We start from the raw sequence: 17,557 nt of genomic DNA, 5'->3' as shown, positions 1-17,557 counted from the left end.
CAGGGAAGGCGGTAATAGTCTAAGTTGCTCCAATTATCCAGCAGGCTCAGCAGGTCCATGTAAGGACCTAACTCCGGGCCAGGGAAAAGGGTCGAGGGTACCATGAAGGGCAGTCATCTCCATCCCTGTAATATTATGTCTATCAAATTTGCCTTCTCTAGTAACGTTTACAGGAGTAGTTCAGCTATTTATTTCTCTATTCATGGCATTCAGATATAGTAATACAGTTGGACATAGAATATGTTTATTAGTACTGTGGTGGATGATTGGAACACAAAAATAATCCTGTTGAGACCTCTGGAAGCATTTGTTGTTCCTGCTGCTAATCTCTCTCCCCCTTCTCCTCCTCTCTTCTCTTCCTCACAACACAACATTCAGCTGTCGGGCTGGAGTCAAATGGCGGAGAGAATGGGAGGGAGGGAGAGGGAGATGGAGGCAGAGATCAAGAGGGGGACGGAGGGAGGGAGAGAGAGAGAGGGATGGGGAGGAGTGTACAGAGAGAAAGGGGGAGGGAGAAAGACAGACGAATGGATAGAGATGTGAGATGGAAAGATACTAGAAAAAGAGAAGAGAGGAGATAATGTCACACAGGCATTATGAAAGAGGCCTGACTATCCCTGACAATCAAGACAGGAAGTTGAGTTATCTATGGGGGAGGGGGGAAGGATGTAGGAGGAAAAGGAGGGGACAATGTAGCTGCGGGAGGGGGATAGAGGCAAAGGTGTACGTGACTTGAGTGTGTCCTTCTTAAGCTGATTACATTAGTTTAAACTTTGAGAGGGGGTCACTGATAACTGCAGAGCTTGGAAAAGAGTAATGAATGGGGGGGCTAAACCATACAGAACTCCTCCCCCCTCTACACTTTCTGGTGAAAGGTCAAATGCCATCAGTTGATTTAAGGACGCGCGTGTGTGTGTGTGTGTGTGTGTGTGTGTGTGTGTGTGTGTGTGTGTGTGTGTGTGTGTGTGTGTGTGTGTGTGTGTGTGTGTGTGTGTGTGTGTGTGTGTGTGTGTGTGTGTGTGTGTGTGTGTGTGTGTGTGTGTGTGTGTGTGTGTGTCAAGGGAGGGAGGACAAGAGGACTAAGGACCCTGGAAAACACATCAGCACATCCCTGGGGCTAGCCCACAGAGCCCAACATCAGTACATCCCTGGGGCTAGCCCACAGAGCCCAACATCAGTACATCCCTGGGGCTAGCCCACAGAGCCCAACATCAGTACATCCCTGGGGCTAGCCCACAGAGCCCAACATCAGTACATCCCTGGGGCTAGCCCACAGAGCCCAACATCAGTACATCCCTGGGGCTAGCCCACAGAGCCCAACATCAGTACATCCCTGGGGCTAGCCCATAGAGCCCAACATCAGTACATCCCTGGGGCTAGCCCATAGAGCCCAACATCAGTACATCCCTGGGGCTAGCCCATAGAGCCCAACATCAGTACATCCCTGGGGCTAGCCCACAGAGCCCAACATCAGTACATCCCTGGGGCTAGCCCACAGAGCCCAACATCAGCACATCCCTGGGGCTAGCCCACAGAGCCCAACATCAGCACATCCCTGGGGCTAGCCCACAGAGCCCAACATCAGTACATCCCTGGGGCTAGCCCATAGAGCCCAACATAAGTACATCCCTGGGGCTAGCCCACAGAGCCCAACATCAGTACATCCCTGGGGCTAGCCCATAGAGCCCAACATCAATACATCCCTGGGGCTAGCCCATAGAGCCCAACATCAGTACATCCCTGGGGCTAGCCCATAGAGCCCAACATCAGTACATCCCTGACAGGCCTGGCCTAGCCCACAAGAGCCCTACATCAGTACATCCCTGACAGACCTGGCCTAGCCCACAGAGCCCTACATCAGTACATCCCTGACAGACCTGGCCTAGCCCACTGAGCCCTACATCAGTAGTCAGTCAAAGGGCCTCTGAGTGTACTAACATTTCTGTGTGTACGTGACTGTGCACCCATACTTCACAAGTTGTCCCTGCGCATCTGCTTTAATAAAGGTGGGTACATTATTGTGCAATTGTGTGGGTGAACTTGTTTGCGAGTAACTTTGATAGTGTGTGTATGCATGTATTTGTACTCTAGCTATATCTGTGTAGACATGTGTTTGTGTGAGTGTGACTGCGAGCATGTGAGTGCGCGTCAATAAGTGTGTTTGTCTGTGTAAAACTATGTCCGTGGCGTGAGTGTGCACGCCTGTGTGTGTGTGTGTGTGTGTGTGTGTGTGTGTGTGTGTGTGTGTGTGTGTGTTGTGTGTGTGTGTGTGTGTGTGCATTTGCCAACATGAGAGAGGAAAGGTCAGCCAGTGTTGGGTCGGCAGCACAGGTCTCAGCTTTCACTCTGCCGTCAGTGCCTGGTTTAGAAATAGCAGGCAGGCAGCGAGCTGGCCACCCATCTGGGGACCTGACAGGCTGCAGCCGCATCCCCTGGACTCTGACCACTGCGTCAGCCAATCCCAAGAGAGCTAAGCTGTCATGTCAGCACAGCGTGATTGGATGAAACCAACTTGTCTTTGTGTCACCTCAGCCATCCTCCTAAATTCACCTGCCTAAAAAAAAACATTTCCCATCAGTCTATCTAGTTGGTTGATGGTTGGCTCTGGTTTGACGCACACCTGCAATAATGCATTCGTCTGTAAATTGCAAGAACACTACTTTCAGGACTGAAGAGGTAATTTTACTGAGAGGCTCTCAGACATGAAACAACAAATGTTACAACAAAACTCATTATCAAGAGAGACTGGTCTACTACTATTGCTTTAATGTATTGTTATTCTCATTAATATTTCCACTACTACTATTGGTCCTACCATTTTTTGTTATATGTATACTTTGACAATGTATGTCATTTAACTTGCCATGTCAACAAAGTCTACGAGAGAGAGAGAGAGAGAGAGAGAGAGAGAGAGAGAGAGAGAGAGAGAGAGAGAGAGAGATTCAACAGCTCCCTTCTCATCCAAACTGAAAAAAATCCGCTGCATCACCACAGTGGGTGGACAGGGGGCGCTGTAGCATCAAAATGATGCCGCCTGCTCTTGTGCAATGTCACACCAAGGGCACTTCTCCTTACCATCGCAGCTTCTCTATCCCGCTCTTCCCCACTACCCTTTAGTGTCCTCCCTGTCCTGTAAAGAGTTAAGCAGAGTGCCCATCCACTACCCCCTGGATCAGTCTATTCGCCAGGCCCTTCGTAGGGTTAGGATGCCTCTCCTTGGCAACAGGCTCACAACAGCAGGCCCCATTTCATGTGATGCTCTGGCAACAAAATGGCTGCTCCCCTGCCAGCCACATGGACAGCTCCATCACATCAGACTAGGGCTGGATCAATTCAGTACCGTGGAACATTCACAAGGAAGGTCGCAGATAGGATGAATAGAGACCACTCAATTTCTGAATGTTACAAATACACCCCTGTGCTTCGATTCTTTTTGGAGTGTTGAGAAGATGCTAAACAGAATGGTGAAAAAGAACACGAATAGGCAAAGAAAAACTTTTTTTTTTTATGCAACAATCTTAGTATCGCCTAGTATCTTCTACACAGAATTCAGTGGCATTCTTTAACACTAGAGACCATCACATAAACACACTCTCGTATTCTCTCGGATTGACTCTGCCTACACTCATTCCTTCCTGCCCACACCTCTTCATTCCATACACATGAGGGTGAAAATATGAGCGCTCCGACGGCAGAGCAGGCAGACTACTGTCCTGGTGCATCCCTCTCATGCAGATAGATTCAACAGCCAACCGTTTAGATTTTACAACACCACTTTATCAGGATAACTTCAGAAGCTTATGTTGTAGGGCTGGCCAACTCAAAAGGGATGGAGCTTCTCACATCACACATCAATTAAACCTCAAGCCCCCAATTCTAACACACACACCCACAATAAAACCCCTAAGAGAGCAGAGAGAGAGGAAGTAGGTATTTAACCCTGCCATCAGTCAAGTATGCTGGGAGCAGATGCCCTAACAGTTGTTGTTGTGTGTGTGTTGAAGTGGGGCAAAGTCATTTTCCTACTTCCTGTACTCTGCTTTGCCTAAACAGCGTCAACACACACACACACACACACACACACCTTACCCAGAGCATCCCAACCCCCGACAACGCCTATATATTTATCTCTGTGCCACAGTCCCCCATCCCCCTCCAGGCAAACGGTCTGCCCTGACCAACGTTAGCGTGTCAATTCTAAAAGATTAAACAAGAGCAAGACATTTGAATTCATTTACAAACAGTATAACATTTTGTAAAAGCAGAATATTTCTGTAATAATTTTTGTAAATGCTTTATCTCCGGGAAAAACTGAGCACTAAAAAGGTTTGTTTGTTTACAGATTATTTTGTTTTATAACAACTGCTGGGCTATTCTAAAGGGCGTGTCTGCAGTTAGCGACAGGTGCTAACGCTTGGATTTTGCTGGCTTTATGTGGGAGCAGTACTCCACATGTGTTTGGGTGGTGCTGCTATCACACCTGGGTAGGGAACCATTTACAGAAAGGCTTAAAGACCAAAGCTTTAGTGTTGGTAATACTCTGGGCCTTTCAGCGGCATACAATTTTAACCTCCCAAAAGCCAGGGAAAATGCAGAGTGCCAAATTCAAATAAATTACTATAAATATCGAACTTTCATTAAATCACACATACAAGATAACAAATTAAAGCTACACTTGTTGTGAATCCAGCCAACATGTCAGATTTCAAAAAGGCTTTTCGGCAAAAGCAAACGATGCTATTATCTGAAGATAGCACCTCTGTAAACAGAGAGAAACCATATTTCAACCCTGCAGGCGTGACACAATACGCAGAAATAAAAATATAATTCATGCCTTACCTTTGACGAGCTTCTTTTGTTAGCACCCCAATATGTCCCATAAACATCACAAATGGTCCTTTTTTTCGATTAATTCCGTTGATATATATCCAAAATGTCAATTTATTTGGCGTGTTTGATCCAGAAAAAACACTGGTTCCAACTTGCGCAACGTGACTAGAAAATATCTCGAAAGTTACCTGTAAACTTTGCCAAAACATTTCAAACTACTTTTGTAATACCACTTTAGGTATTTTTTTATGTAAATAATCGATAAAATTGAAGACGGGATGATCTGTGTTCAATACAGGAAGAAAACAAAATGTAGCTAGCTTTCTGGTCACGCGCCTCTATCTAACAGTACACTTCAAGTGACACTCGTTCAAGATGGCCGTACTTCTTCATTACACAAAGGAATAACCTCAACCAATTTCTAAAGACTGTTGACAACCAGTCGAAGCGAGATGAACTTCAAGAAGGTCCCTTAGAAATCTGGATTCCCAATGAAAACCCATTGAAAAGAGAGTTACCTCAAACAAATAAAACAATCTGAATGTCCTCGGGGTTTCGCCTGCTAAATACGTTCTGTTATACTCACAGACATGAATCAAACCGTTTTACAAACTTCAGAGTGTTTTCTATCCAAATCCAATAATAATATGCAGATCTTATCTTCTGGGGATGAGTAGCAGGCAGTTGAATTTGGGCATGCATTTCATCCGGACATGAAAATACTGCCGTCACCAAGAAGTTAACACAGTCCACTAAATTTCTTAATGTCCATTTTGTGAGGTGCTGTACAGGCGCACATTAGCAATGAGACGTTTTCTTCGAGCCTCTGTGTGATGCGCAAAAACAACGCCAAATGCAGAAATCACATCCGCCCCCACCACAATGCCTAAACATTAGTAGGTAGCTCTTTAATACTGAGCAAGGTGGAGAATGAGTGTGTGTGCGTGTCTGACCTGTGCATGTTGCCGTTGGTGGTGAAGGTCTGGCCGCAGAAGGAGCACTTGTAGGGCCTCTCTCCGCTGTGCACTAGCATGTGGCGGTCCAGCGAGCTGGCTGAGCTCAGGGCCTTGCCACAGATGCTGCATGAGTGGTCCGTCGCCCCGTTGTCCGAGTTGTGCTGGGAGGGGAGAGACAGTGAAAGAGATATTATTACGACACATTATACATTATTACTTCCATTACTGAATGTCAGAGAGCGAGAGGAAGTAGTAGTAGTAGCAGTAGTAGTAGTTTCAGTAGAAGTAGTAGCAGTAGCAGTGGTGATAGCAGAAGTAATGGTAGCGGTAGTAGCAGTAGTAGTAACAGCAGTAGCGGAAGTAGCAGTAGTAGTGGCAGCAGCAGTAGTGGTAGTAGCAGTAGTGGTAGTAGCAGTAGCGGGAGCAGCAGTAGTAGCAGTAGTAGTGGTAGTAGCGGCAGCAGCAGCAGTAGTAGTGGTAGTAGCGGTAGTAGCAGTTGTAGTGGTAGTAGCAGTAGTGGTAGTAGCAGTAGCGGGAGCAGCAGTAGTAGCAGTAGTAGCAACGGTAGTAGCAACGGTAGTAGCAGTTGTAGTAGTGGTAGTAGCGGTAGTGGTAGCAGCGGTAGAAGCAGTGGTAGTAGCAGTGGTAGTAGCAGTAGTAGAGGCAGTAACAGTAATAGCGGTAGTGGTAGTAGCAGTAGTAGCAACGGTAGTAGCAGTTGTAGTAGTGGTAGTAGCAGTTGTAGTAGTGGTAGTAGCGGTAGTGGTAGCGGCGGTAGAAGCAGTGGTAGTAGCAGTGGTAGTGGTAGTAGCAGTAGTAGTGGCAGTAACAGTAGTAGCAGTAGTAGAGGCAGTAACAGTAATAGCGGTAGTGGTAGTAGCAGTAGTAGCAACGGTAGTAGCAGTTGTAGTAGTGGTAGTAGCAGTTGTAGTAGTGGTAGTAGCAGTTGTAGTAGTGGTAGTAGCGGTAGTGGTAGCGGCGGTAGAAGCAGTGGTAGTAGCAGTGGTAGTGGTAGTAGCAGTAGTAGTGGCAGTAACAGTAGTAGCAGTAGTAGCAGTAGTAATAGCGGTAGTAGCAGTAGTAATAGCGGTAGTAGCAGTAGTAATAGCGGTAGTAGCAGTAGTAATAGCGGTAGTAGCAGTAGTAATAGCGGTAGTAGCAGTAGTAGTAGTAGCAGCAGTAATAGTAGTAGCAGTAATAGTAGTGGCAGTAGTAGTAGTAGTAGCAGTAATAGTAGTAGTAGTAGTAGTAGTAGTAGTAGTAGTAGCAGTAGTAGTAGTGGCAGTAGTAGTAGTAGTAGTAGCAGTAGCAGTAATAGTAGTAGCAGTAATAGTAGTGGCAGTAGTAGTAGTAGTAGCAGCAGTAGCAGTAATAGTAGTGGCAGTAGTGGCAGTAGTAGTAGTAGTAGCAGTAGCAGTAATAGTAGTAGCAGTAGCAGTAATAGTAGTAGCAGTAATAGTAGTGGCAGTAGTAGTAGTAGTAGCAGTAGCAGTAATAGTAGTGGCAGTAGTAGTAGTAGTAGTAGTAGTGGCAGTAGTAGTAGTAGTAGCAGTAGCAGTAATAGTAGTGGCAGTAGTAATAGCAGTAGTAGTAATACTAGTGGCAGTAGTAATAGCAGTAGTAGTAATAGTAGTGGCAGTAGTAATAGCAGTAGTAGTAGCACCAGTAGTAGCAGTAGTTGTAGTGCTAGTAGCGGTAGTGGTAGCAGCGGTAGTGGTAGTAGCAGTAGTATTAGTGGTAGTAGTAGTGGTAGCAGCGGTAGTGGCAGTACTATTAGCAGTAGCGATAGTAGCAGTGGTAGTAGTAGTGGTAGTGGTAGTAGCAGAGGTAGTAGAAGCAGAAGTAGTGGAAGCAGAAGTAGTAGTGGTGGTAGTAGGAGTAGAAATAGAAGCAGAAGTAGTAGTGGTGGTGGTACTAGTAGTAGTAGTAGTAGTAGCAGTAGTAGAAGCCGAAGTGGTGGTGGTAGTAGGAGTAGTAGTAGCAGCAGAAGTAGAAGTAGTAGTGGTGGTAGTAGGAGTAGAAGTAGCAGCAGAAGTAGTAGTAGAAATAGAAGCAGAAGTAGTAGTGGTGGTGGTACTAGTAGTAGTAGTAGTAGTAGAAGCAGAAGTGGTGGTGGTAGTAGGAGTAGGAGTAGCAGCAGAAGTAGAAGTAGTAGTGGTGGTAGTAGGAGTAGAAGTAGCCGCAGAAGTAGTAGTAGAAATAGAAGCAGAAGTAGTAGTGGCGGTGGTACTAGTAGTAGTAGTAGCAGCAGAAGTAGTAGTAGGAGTAAAAGTAGCAGAAGTTAGTGGTGGTGGTAGTAGGAGTAGCAGTCGTAGAAGCAGTAGTGGTGGTGGTAGTAGGAGTAGCAGCAGAAGTAGTAGTAGAAGCAGAGGTAGTAGTGGTGGTGGTGGTGGTAGTAGGACTAGCAGCAGAAGTAGTAGTAGAAGCAGAGGTAGTAGTGGTGGTGGTGGTGGTGGTAGTAGGACTAGCAGCAGAAGTAGTAGGAGTAGCAGCAGAAGTAGTAGTAGAAGCAGAGGTGGTGGTGGTGGTGGTGGTAGTAGGACTAGCAGCAGAAGTAGTAGGAGTAGCAGCAGAAGTAGTAGTAGAAGCAGAGGTAGTAGTGGTGGTGGTGGTAGTAGGACTAGCAGCAGAAGTAGTAGAAGTAGCAGCAGAAGTAGTAATGGTAATAGTAGTGTTACCTGTCGGATGTGCATAGTGAGCTGGTGCTGGGTCATACAGTCTTTGTCACACAGCGGACAGATGAAATCTGTATTGACGTCTTTGGTTTCCTGTAAAGCAGACACACAAGACTACAAGTTACAACTAATAAGAGAGGCAAGATGGGAGCATACTGTGTCAATGGAGGATCTGGGTTATGCGCGTTGGGATTCATCCCATTGACAGGTGAGACAAGAACTTTCCACTGCGGCTAAATTTGATATTGGAAAGTATAAAAGATGCATGAAAATAAAAAAACTTTGTGGATCGCTGTGTATGTTAGAAATTATGAAGCTTTCATCGTTGGGAGAAGTTTGAGAGGGTTGGCAATAGAGGGGATGGCTGACAAAGTAAAAAAAAACGATGTGCAAGCTTCAAATGGGGCAAATGTCTGTGTGTTGTAATTCTGCATGGCCAGATAGCTAGCAATGATGACAAGGAACTGTCATGTGGGGAATCATAAGCGGCTCATTTCAGCTCGTTTCATCTTTTTCTTGATACCATGTCTTGTTTTGAGGTGTTTTAACTGATTTCATGCCAATGCTAATATGGCTCAAATTCGCTAGTTAGCTAACCAACAACTTTAATGATGTATTTGAGAAACAATTGCTCATTGTGCACATTTATTGATGTTTTCAGTAAACATTGGAGACGAAATAGTTAACAATCTAAGCCAACCCCATCTGTTTCGCCCCACAGTTGCGCATTCATCGGTTTTTGTTGCTAAACAACCAACCAGTCTATACCATAAAAACACTTGCTCTTTCATAACTATTGTATAGTTGGTCTGTGGTTGGTGGGGCCTGAAGCACTGATGGGCGACTTCATTCACCATAGGGTCTGCCATCCTATCCTTCTGCATGAGTGGAGGGATATACAGCAATGTCATTACTTATATTCTTTTGATAATAAAGACCAGAATGGTCAGGGCGAATTAATATAGGTGAAAAATGTACTTTACTTTTGTCTGGCAGACCCCCCCATTGATGATCTGTATTCTGCGGTAGAAATTAGACAGAGAATTGCACCTGCTAGTCCCAGCGAGTTTTGGATTTGACCCTGACACTCATTCGCCTGTAGCCTGGGTGTGTGTGCGTGCGTCTCTCTCTCTCTCTCTCTCTCTCTCTCTCTCTCTCTCTCTCTCTCTCTCTCTCTCTCTCTCTCTCTCTCTCTCTCTCTCTCTCTCTCTCTCTCTCTCTCTCTCTCTCTCTCTCTCTCTCTCTCTCTCTCTCTCTCTCTCTCTCTCTCTCTCTCTCTCTCTCTCTCTCTCTCTCTCTCTCTCTCTCTCTCTCTCTCTCTCTCTCTCTCTCTCTCTCTCTCTCTCTCTCTCTCTCTCTCTCTCTCTCTCTCTCTCTCTCTCTCTCTCTCTCTCTCTCTCTCTCTCTCTCTTGTTGACACTACAGCTGATAATTAACTCGGACTGACTGAACATAGCACTGGACTGCCATGGATCGCCCCATGCACGCACACACTGTATAAGTGTAAAGGTGGCAGAAACAAAATTAAAATGCATGCACACAGAAAACCCGACTTGCACACAAATATGCATACTTTCTTTCACACACAGACAGAGAATCTTCAAAAACAATCTCTAGGAAGCACTTCCTTTTCCTCTCTTGGAGAGGCCTAGTAAAGGAATTGTTCAGTTCCTTTGCACCGCTGGCTTGGGCTCAAGTCTGTTTCACAGCCCTTCGTCTCGCTGGCATCCAGTGCATTGTAGACATTTTCTCTCCACACACAGACTCAAGTGATCTGGTGCTCAACTCCACTGTATAGTGTGTGGCAATAGAGGTCAAGAAACATCCTTAATCATTCATTCTCCTGTGTGTGTGTGTGTGTGTGTGTGTGTGTGTGTGTGTGTGTGTGTGTGTGTGTGTGTGTGTGTGTGTGTGTGTGTGTGTGTGTGTGTGCGTGCTCGCTCGCGCCATAAGTGACAACTGTTTGTCCTACACCCGAGCATTATGGCCCCCAATCCCATGCTTTAATAGGAGCCACGTAACCCATGGCCGGGGGGACAAAAGGGGAATTGAGAGGCAAGGACCATTTGTCGCTATTCGTTTGAAGCTGGGACGCAAGTTGTGGAGTGAGACGGGGGATGCTTCTTCACCTGCCCCTACAACCCACCCCCCCATCCCTCAGTACTGACACACACACACACACACACACACACACACACCTTTACATCATTGTTGGAGCCTGGTGGAAAAACTAGCTTTTACTGTACTGTTCTCTTCTACTTCAACCAGTTGACACATTTCAAATGTGATGCCACACTGACTCAGTCTCCTCCCTGTTCCTCGGTTCGTTTTTTTTTACGTGTGTGTGTTTGTACCGTGTTTCTCCTGGCATTGCGATTGACACTAGTGGGTCTGGGTGGGGTGGTCTTGCTAATGGAGATGGAAGGTGTTGAGGCAGGGGCTGAGGGCTCCATGGCGCCGTTGAGCTGGCCTGCATTCATCACCGTTGACAACATGGCATTGATGGATGACAAGTCCACGCCCTCTGTCATATTCTCTCCATTTTCATCTTCCTCCTCTCCTTCCTCCATAGCTCCATTACTCCCTGGGGAGAGTGAGGAAACCACAGTTAGTAAAAGCAAACTAACACACACCAGCTTTGCAACACACACAAGAACACTCGGACACGGACACAGGCGCATACACCACCCTCACCTGTGTGCTCGTCCTGTGTGTGTGTGGAGTCGGGGGTTTCCTGCCCCTCAGAGTGCTCAGTCTCTACAGTGCTCAACTCAGCGCTCACCCCTCCCCCCGGACGCTTGTCTTCTGTGGTGCTCTCCATCACTGCAGGAACACAACATACACAAAAACTAAGAAGGCGTCGGTACTTCGCAGGGTTGGGGTCAAATCCATTTAAATTCAGGAAGTTACATTAACGTTTACTAGCAACATGTTGCCAGTCCCAAAAAATTTAAGGATAACGTAGCTAGCTACTAAGATGAGCACAATGCTCCGTAGCTAGCTGCTAGCGTGAGCACAATGTTCCGTAGCTAGCTGCTAGCGTGAGCACAATGTTCCGTAGCTAGCTACTAGCGTTAGCACAATGTTCCGTAGCTAGCTACTAGCGTTTGCACAATGTTCCGTAGCTAGCTACTAGCGTTTGCACAATGTTCCGTAGCTTGCTACTAGCGTTTGCACAATGTTCCGTAGCTTGCTACTAGCGTTTGCACAATGTTCCGTAGCTTGCTACTAGCGTTTGCACAATGTTCCGTAGCTTGCTACTAGCGTTTGCACAATGTTCCGTAGCTTGCTACTAGCGTTTGCACAATGTTCCGTAGCTTGCTACTAGCGTTTGCACAATGTTCCGTAGCTTGCTACTAGCGTTTGCACAATGTTCCATAGCTTGCTACTAGCGTTTGCACAATGTTCCATAGCTTGCTACTAGCGTTTGCACAATGTTCCATAGCTTGCTACTAGCGTTTGCACAATGTTCCATAGCTTGCTACTAGCGTTTGCACAATGTTCCATAGCTTGCTACTAGCGTTTGCACAATGTTCCATAGCTTGCTACTAGCGTTTGCACAATGTTCCATAGCTTGCTACTAGCGTTTGCACAATGTTCCATAGCTTGCTACTAGCGTTTGCACAATGTTCCATAGCTTGCTACTAGCGTTTGCACAATGTTCCATAGCTTGCTACTATTTGCACAATGTTCCATAGCTTGCTACTAGCGTTTGCACAATGTTCCATAGCTTGCTACTAGCGTTTGCACAATGTTCCATAGCTTGCTACTAGCGTTTGCACAATGTTCCATAGCTTGCTACTAGCGTTTGCACAATGTTCCATAGCTTGCTACTAGCGTTTGCACAATGTTCCATAGCTACTGCGTTTGCACTAGCGCTACTAGCGTTTGCACAATGTTCCATAGCTTGCTACTAGCGTTTGCACAATGTTCCATAGCTTGCTACTAGCGTTTGCACAATGTTCCATAGCTTGCTACTAGCGTTTGCATGTTCCATAGCTTGCTACTAGCGTTTGCACAATGTTCCATAGCTTGCTACTAGCGTTTGCACAATGTTCCATAGCTTGCTACTAGCGTTTGCACAATGTTCCATAGCTTGCTACTAGCGTTTGCACAATGTTCCATAGCTTGCTACTAGCGTTTGCACAATGTTCCATAGCTTGCTACTAGCGTTTGCACAATGTTCCATAGCTTGCTACTAGCGTTTGCACAATGTTCCATAGCTTGCTACTAGCATTAGCACAATGATCTGTAGCTAGCTACTAGCATTAGCACAATGGTCTGTAGCTAGCTACTAGCATTAGCATTTTTCACTACAACAAATTAAAAAAGTACAAGGCATGCGCAAAGAGATACTGATGCCACATACGTACATACTTGTTAACATGAGGAGTCAGAAGATAGTAAATGAAGTGAGTATGCAGTGCACTTCAGTGTGCACTAGAGCATAGGTTGGCTATGGAGTGGAAGAAGGGCCTAGAGGGGTTGAGGGGGCTGAAGGTTAATGCAGAGGGGAGGAGGAAGAGGAGGGTGACCTTGTGATAGGGAGAGCGAAAGAATACTGGCCGAGTTGATGTCGCTAGCTAGACATGATAGCCTGTGTTTTATGACATTAAACCGGTCTCGTATGAGACAAGAGGGGCGGGCGGGAGGGAGAAAGAGGATGAAATATCCTCCCCTTTCTTTCTATCCTCAGCATAACAGGGCATGCTGTCCGGTCCTCTGGCAGTCTCTATGGGGGTGCCACAGGGTTAAATTCTCGGGCCGACTCTTTTCTCTGTATATATCAATGATGTTGCTCTTGCTGCGGGAGATTCCCTGATCCACCTCTACGCAGACTACACCATTCTGTATACTTCCGGCCCGTCCTTGGACACTGTGCTATCTAACATCCAAACGAGCTTCAATGCCATACAACACTCCTTCCGTGGCCTCCAACTACTACGCTAGTAAAACCAAATGCATGCTTTTCAACCGTTCGCTGCCTGCACCCGCACGCCCGACTAGCATCACCACCCTGGATGGTTCCGACCTAGAATATGTGGACATCTATAAGTACCTAGGTGTCTGGCTAGACTGTAAACTCTCCTTCCAGACTCATATCAAACATCTCCAATCTAAAATCAAATCTAGAGTCGGCTTTCTATTCCGCAACAAAGCCTCCTTCACTCACGCCGCCAAACTTACCCTAGTAAAACTGACTATCCTACCGATCCTCAATTTCGGCGATGTCATCTACAAAATAGCTTCCAACACTCTACTCAGCAAACTGGATGCAGTTTATCACAGTGACATCCGTTTTGTTACTAAAGCACCTTATACCACCCACCACTGCGACCTGTATGCTCTAGTCGGCTGGCCCTCGCTACATATTCGTCGCCAGACCCACTGGCTCCAGGTCATCTACAAGTCCATGCTAGGTAAAGCTCCGCCTTATCTCAGTTCACTGGTCACGATGGCAACACCCACCCGTAGCACACGCTCCAGCAGGTGTATCTCACTGATCATCCCTAAAGCAAACACCTCATTTGGCCACCTTTCGTTCCAGTTCTCTGCTGCCTGTGACTGGAACGAATTGCAAAAATCGCTGAAGTTGGAGACTTATCTCCCTCACCAACTTCAAACATCTGCGATCTGAGCAGCTAACCGATCGCTGCAGCTGTACATAGTCTATCGGTAAATAGCCCACCCAATTTTACCTACCTCTTCCCCATACTGCTTATATTTATTTACTTTTCTGCTCTTTTGCACACCAATATCTCTACCTGTACATGACCATATGATCATTTATCACTCCAGTGTTAATCTGCAAAATTGTAATTATTCGCCTACCTCCTCATACCTTTTGCACGCAATGTATATAGACTCTCTTTTTTTCTTTTCTTTTTTCTACTGTGTTATTGACTTGTTAATTGTTTACTCCATGTGTAACTCTGTGTTGTTGTCTGTTCACACTGCTATGCTTTATCTTGGCCAGGTCACAGTTGTAAATGAGAACTTGTTCTCAACTAGCCTACCTGGTTAAATAAAGGTTAAATAAAAAAAATGTTAAAAAATTGAGTAAGAAACCAATCACAGCAGGCCACCAATAGTGTCTATGGTCCATGGTCAAGTAAAGCCATAGGCCCCCAGCCACTACCCAATCAAACACACACAGATTCAAGCCCTTGGTTTCCCTATCCACTCTCCGCACCCGGGCCAGTCTCCGATGGGAGGGTTGGGGGGGGCTAATCTCTAACTCCATGCTAGACTGGCGCTTTCTGTACCATCCCCCCAGGCCCATCCTGTATCCAGCACACATCCCTAACTATGCCTACTATTGTTATCTGGCCCAGCTAACATGCTATGACACAGTATCACAGGAGATCCAGCTAATACAGATGGTGACCGAAAAACAGACGAATGACAGAGAGAGAGGACAAAAGGATGCAGGAGAGGGGTAGATGGAAAAAGGAAAGAAAGAAGGGGGAATGAGAGATACGGACACAGAATAAGCAAGAAAGAGGAGAGAAGAGGGGTGAGAGAGAGCCCAAATAAGAGAGCCCCCCCCACCCCGTTAATTGCAGATTCCCGTTCACAGCCCCACAGGAAGCTCCTCTCCGGTCCAGGCCACTTCCTCCTCCTCATGGTGGGAGGGTTGGAGTGTGTGTGTGTGTGGGTGTGTGTGTTTTAGTGTCTACATTCCTCTACATTGGCTTTCCAAACGACTCACCCTAACCAGAGTGAATAAAAAAGGTAGAGAAATAAAGGGATGGAGGACAGGAGTTGAGGGTGATAGAGAGAAAGGGAAGGGGGGGAAGCCTTGGAAATGGAGAAGTATGAGAGATGAGATGGAGGAGAGGAAAAGGAGGAGATGAGAGGGGGGAGAGTGGGTGAAAGAGGTGAGCTTGAACAGACTGGTGACGGCTGGTTGTGTTTATTCTAGTGAGTCCCGGGAGGGAGTAGAGAAGTGACATTACAGACTAAGGGTGTAATGGTTCGCCAAACCCACGGATGGGTACGTATTGCGGTTGTGGGGTCATGGTTTCCTTTTTGGTACACAGGGAATTGAAATGCCAACATTTAATTTTTTATTGACTGTAGTTAATTTTTTCGACTCATTCAAGCGTTTTTTATTGGTTGAGATTCTTCAAAGTAGCCACTCTTTGCCTTGATGACAGCTTTGTACACTCTTGGCATGCTCTCAACCAGCTTCACCTGGAAAGCTTTTAAAAAAGTATTGAAGGAGTTCCCACATATGCTGAGCACTTGTTGCCTGCTTTCACTTCACAGTCCAACTTATCCCAAACATCTCAATTGGGTTGAGGTCAGGTGATTGTGGAGGCGAGGTCATCAGATGCAGCACCATCACTCTCTTTCTTGGTCAAAAAGCCCTTACACAGCCTGGGTGTGTGTTTTGGGTCATTGTGCTGCTGAAAAACAAATGATAGCCCCACTAAGCGCAAACCAGATGGGTTGGTGTATCACTGCAGAATGCTGTGGTAGCCATGATGATTAATTGTGCCTTGAATTCTAAATAAATCACAGACAGTGTCACCAGCAAAGCACCCCCACAACTCCTCCTCCATGCTTCACAGTGGGAACCACACATGCGGAGATCATCTGTTCACTTACACCGGTCTAATGTCCATTGCTCGTGTTTCTTGGCCTAAGCAAGTCTCTTCTTCTTATTGGTTACCTTTAGTAGTGGTTTCTCTGCAGCAATTTGACCATGAAGTCCTAATTCACACAGTCTCCTCTGAACAGTTGATGTTGAGATGTGTCTGTTACTTGAACTCTGAAGCATTTATTTGGGCTGCAATTTCTGAGGCTGGTAACTCTAATGAACTTATCCCCTGCAGCAGAGGTAACTCTGGGTCTTCCTTTCCTGTGGAGGCCCTCATGAGAGCCAGTTTCATCATAGCGCTTGATGGTTTTTGCGACTGCACTTGAAGAAACTTTCAAAGTTCTTGAAATGCTCTGTATTGACTGACCTTCATGTCTTAAAGTAATGATGGACTGTCATTTCGCTTTGCTTATTTGAGCGGTTCTTGCCATAATATGGACGTGGTCTTTTAACAAATAGGGCTATCTTCTGTATACCACCCCTACATTGTCAAAAGACAACTGATTGGCTCAAACGCATTAAGAAGGAAAGAAATTCCACAAATTAACTTTAAACAAGGCACACCTGTTAATTGAAATGCATTCCAGGTAACTACCTCATGAAGCTGGTTGAGAGAATGCCAAGAGTGTGCAAAGCTGTCAGGGTGGCTATTTGAAGAATCTCAAATATATTTAGATTTGTTTTACACTTTTTTGTTACTACATGATTCCATATGTGTTATTTCATAGTTTTGATGTCTTCACTTTTATTCTCCAATGTAGAAAATACTAAAAATAAAGAAAAACCCTGGAATCAGAGTTATGATGAAGGCATACCAACACGGAATACCAACACCATGTATTTTCTTAAATGAAAACACGATTACTCATCAACACCCCTATTACAAACAGCAACACGGCCTAAGCAGGTGCAGTGTCACAAACCCTTCTGTCAGAGTGCGAGGGGTGTGTGTGCATGTCTCACTCTAAGTCTTATTGCTACTGCATCCCATGTACAAAATATTTCACCTTTTTTCATTGACATAAATTACTCTACAGGCATATCAAAGTTCCAGAGTGGGATCCTTGATAGTTTAAAACAGTTATGGGCCATTTTATACAGAGAAATTGGCATAGTAGGCAATGTAACCAATAGTAGACTATGTCCTTTACTTGCATCACGTGGGCTCCCGAGTGACGCAGCGGTCTAAAGGCACCGCATCTCAGTGCTAAGGCACCGCTTCTCAGAGGCGTCACTACAGACCCTGGTTCGACTCCAGGCTGTATCACAACTGGCCATGATTGGGTATCCCATATGGCAGCGCACAATTGGCCCAGCGTCGTTAGGGTTTGGCTGGAGTAGGCCATCATTGTAAATAAGAATTAGTTCTTAACTGACTTGTCTAGTTAAACACATTTTAAAAAACATCTTGCAAATCACCACCATTTTGAATCCATTTTCACGTTCACTCTGTCAGTAGTGCTTACAAATCAGATCATAACTTTAAAACT

At 45.7% G+C, this 17,557-nt stretch overlaps 1 protein-coding gene across 6 annotated transcripts in view; it reads right to left on the bottom strand.

The window, feature by feature from the left end:
* Positions 1-17,557, bottom strand: part of LOC118370331 (ras-responsive element-binding protein 1) — a 78,693-nt gene that overhangs the window by 15,725 nt on the left and 45,411 nt on the right. For all 6 annotated transcript variants that reach the window (XM_052503327.1, XM_052503342.1, XM_052503343.1 and 3 more), the window contains 4 exons: positions 11,156-11,284; positions 10,816-11,045; positions 8,465-8,554; positions 5,784-5,947 (listed from right to left, as the gene is read on the bottom strand). In XM_052503327.1, coding sequence (XP_052359287.1) covers positions 5,784-5,947; positions 8,465-8,554; positions 10,816-11,045; positions 11,156-11,284 — 613 coding nt within the window. The remainder of the gene's footprint in view (positions 1-5,783; positions 5,948-8,464; positions 8,555-10,815; positions 11,046-11,155; positions 11,285-17,557) is intronic.

Source organism: Oncorhynchus keta, chromosome 4 (genome assembly GCF_023373465.1).
Source record: "Oncorhynchus keta strain PuntledgeMale-10-30-2019 chromosome 4, Oket_V2, whole genome shotgun sequence".
Lineage (NCBI taxonomy): Eukaryota > Metazoa > Chordata > Actinopteri > Salmoniformes > Salmonidae > Oncorhynchus > Oncorhynchus keta.
Note: the sequence above shows the minus strand (reverse complement) of the source record. Positions and strands in the feature narration are given on the sequence as shown.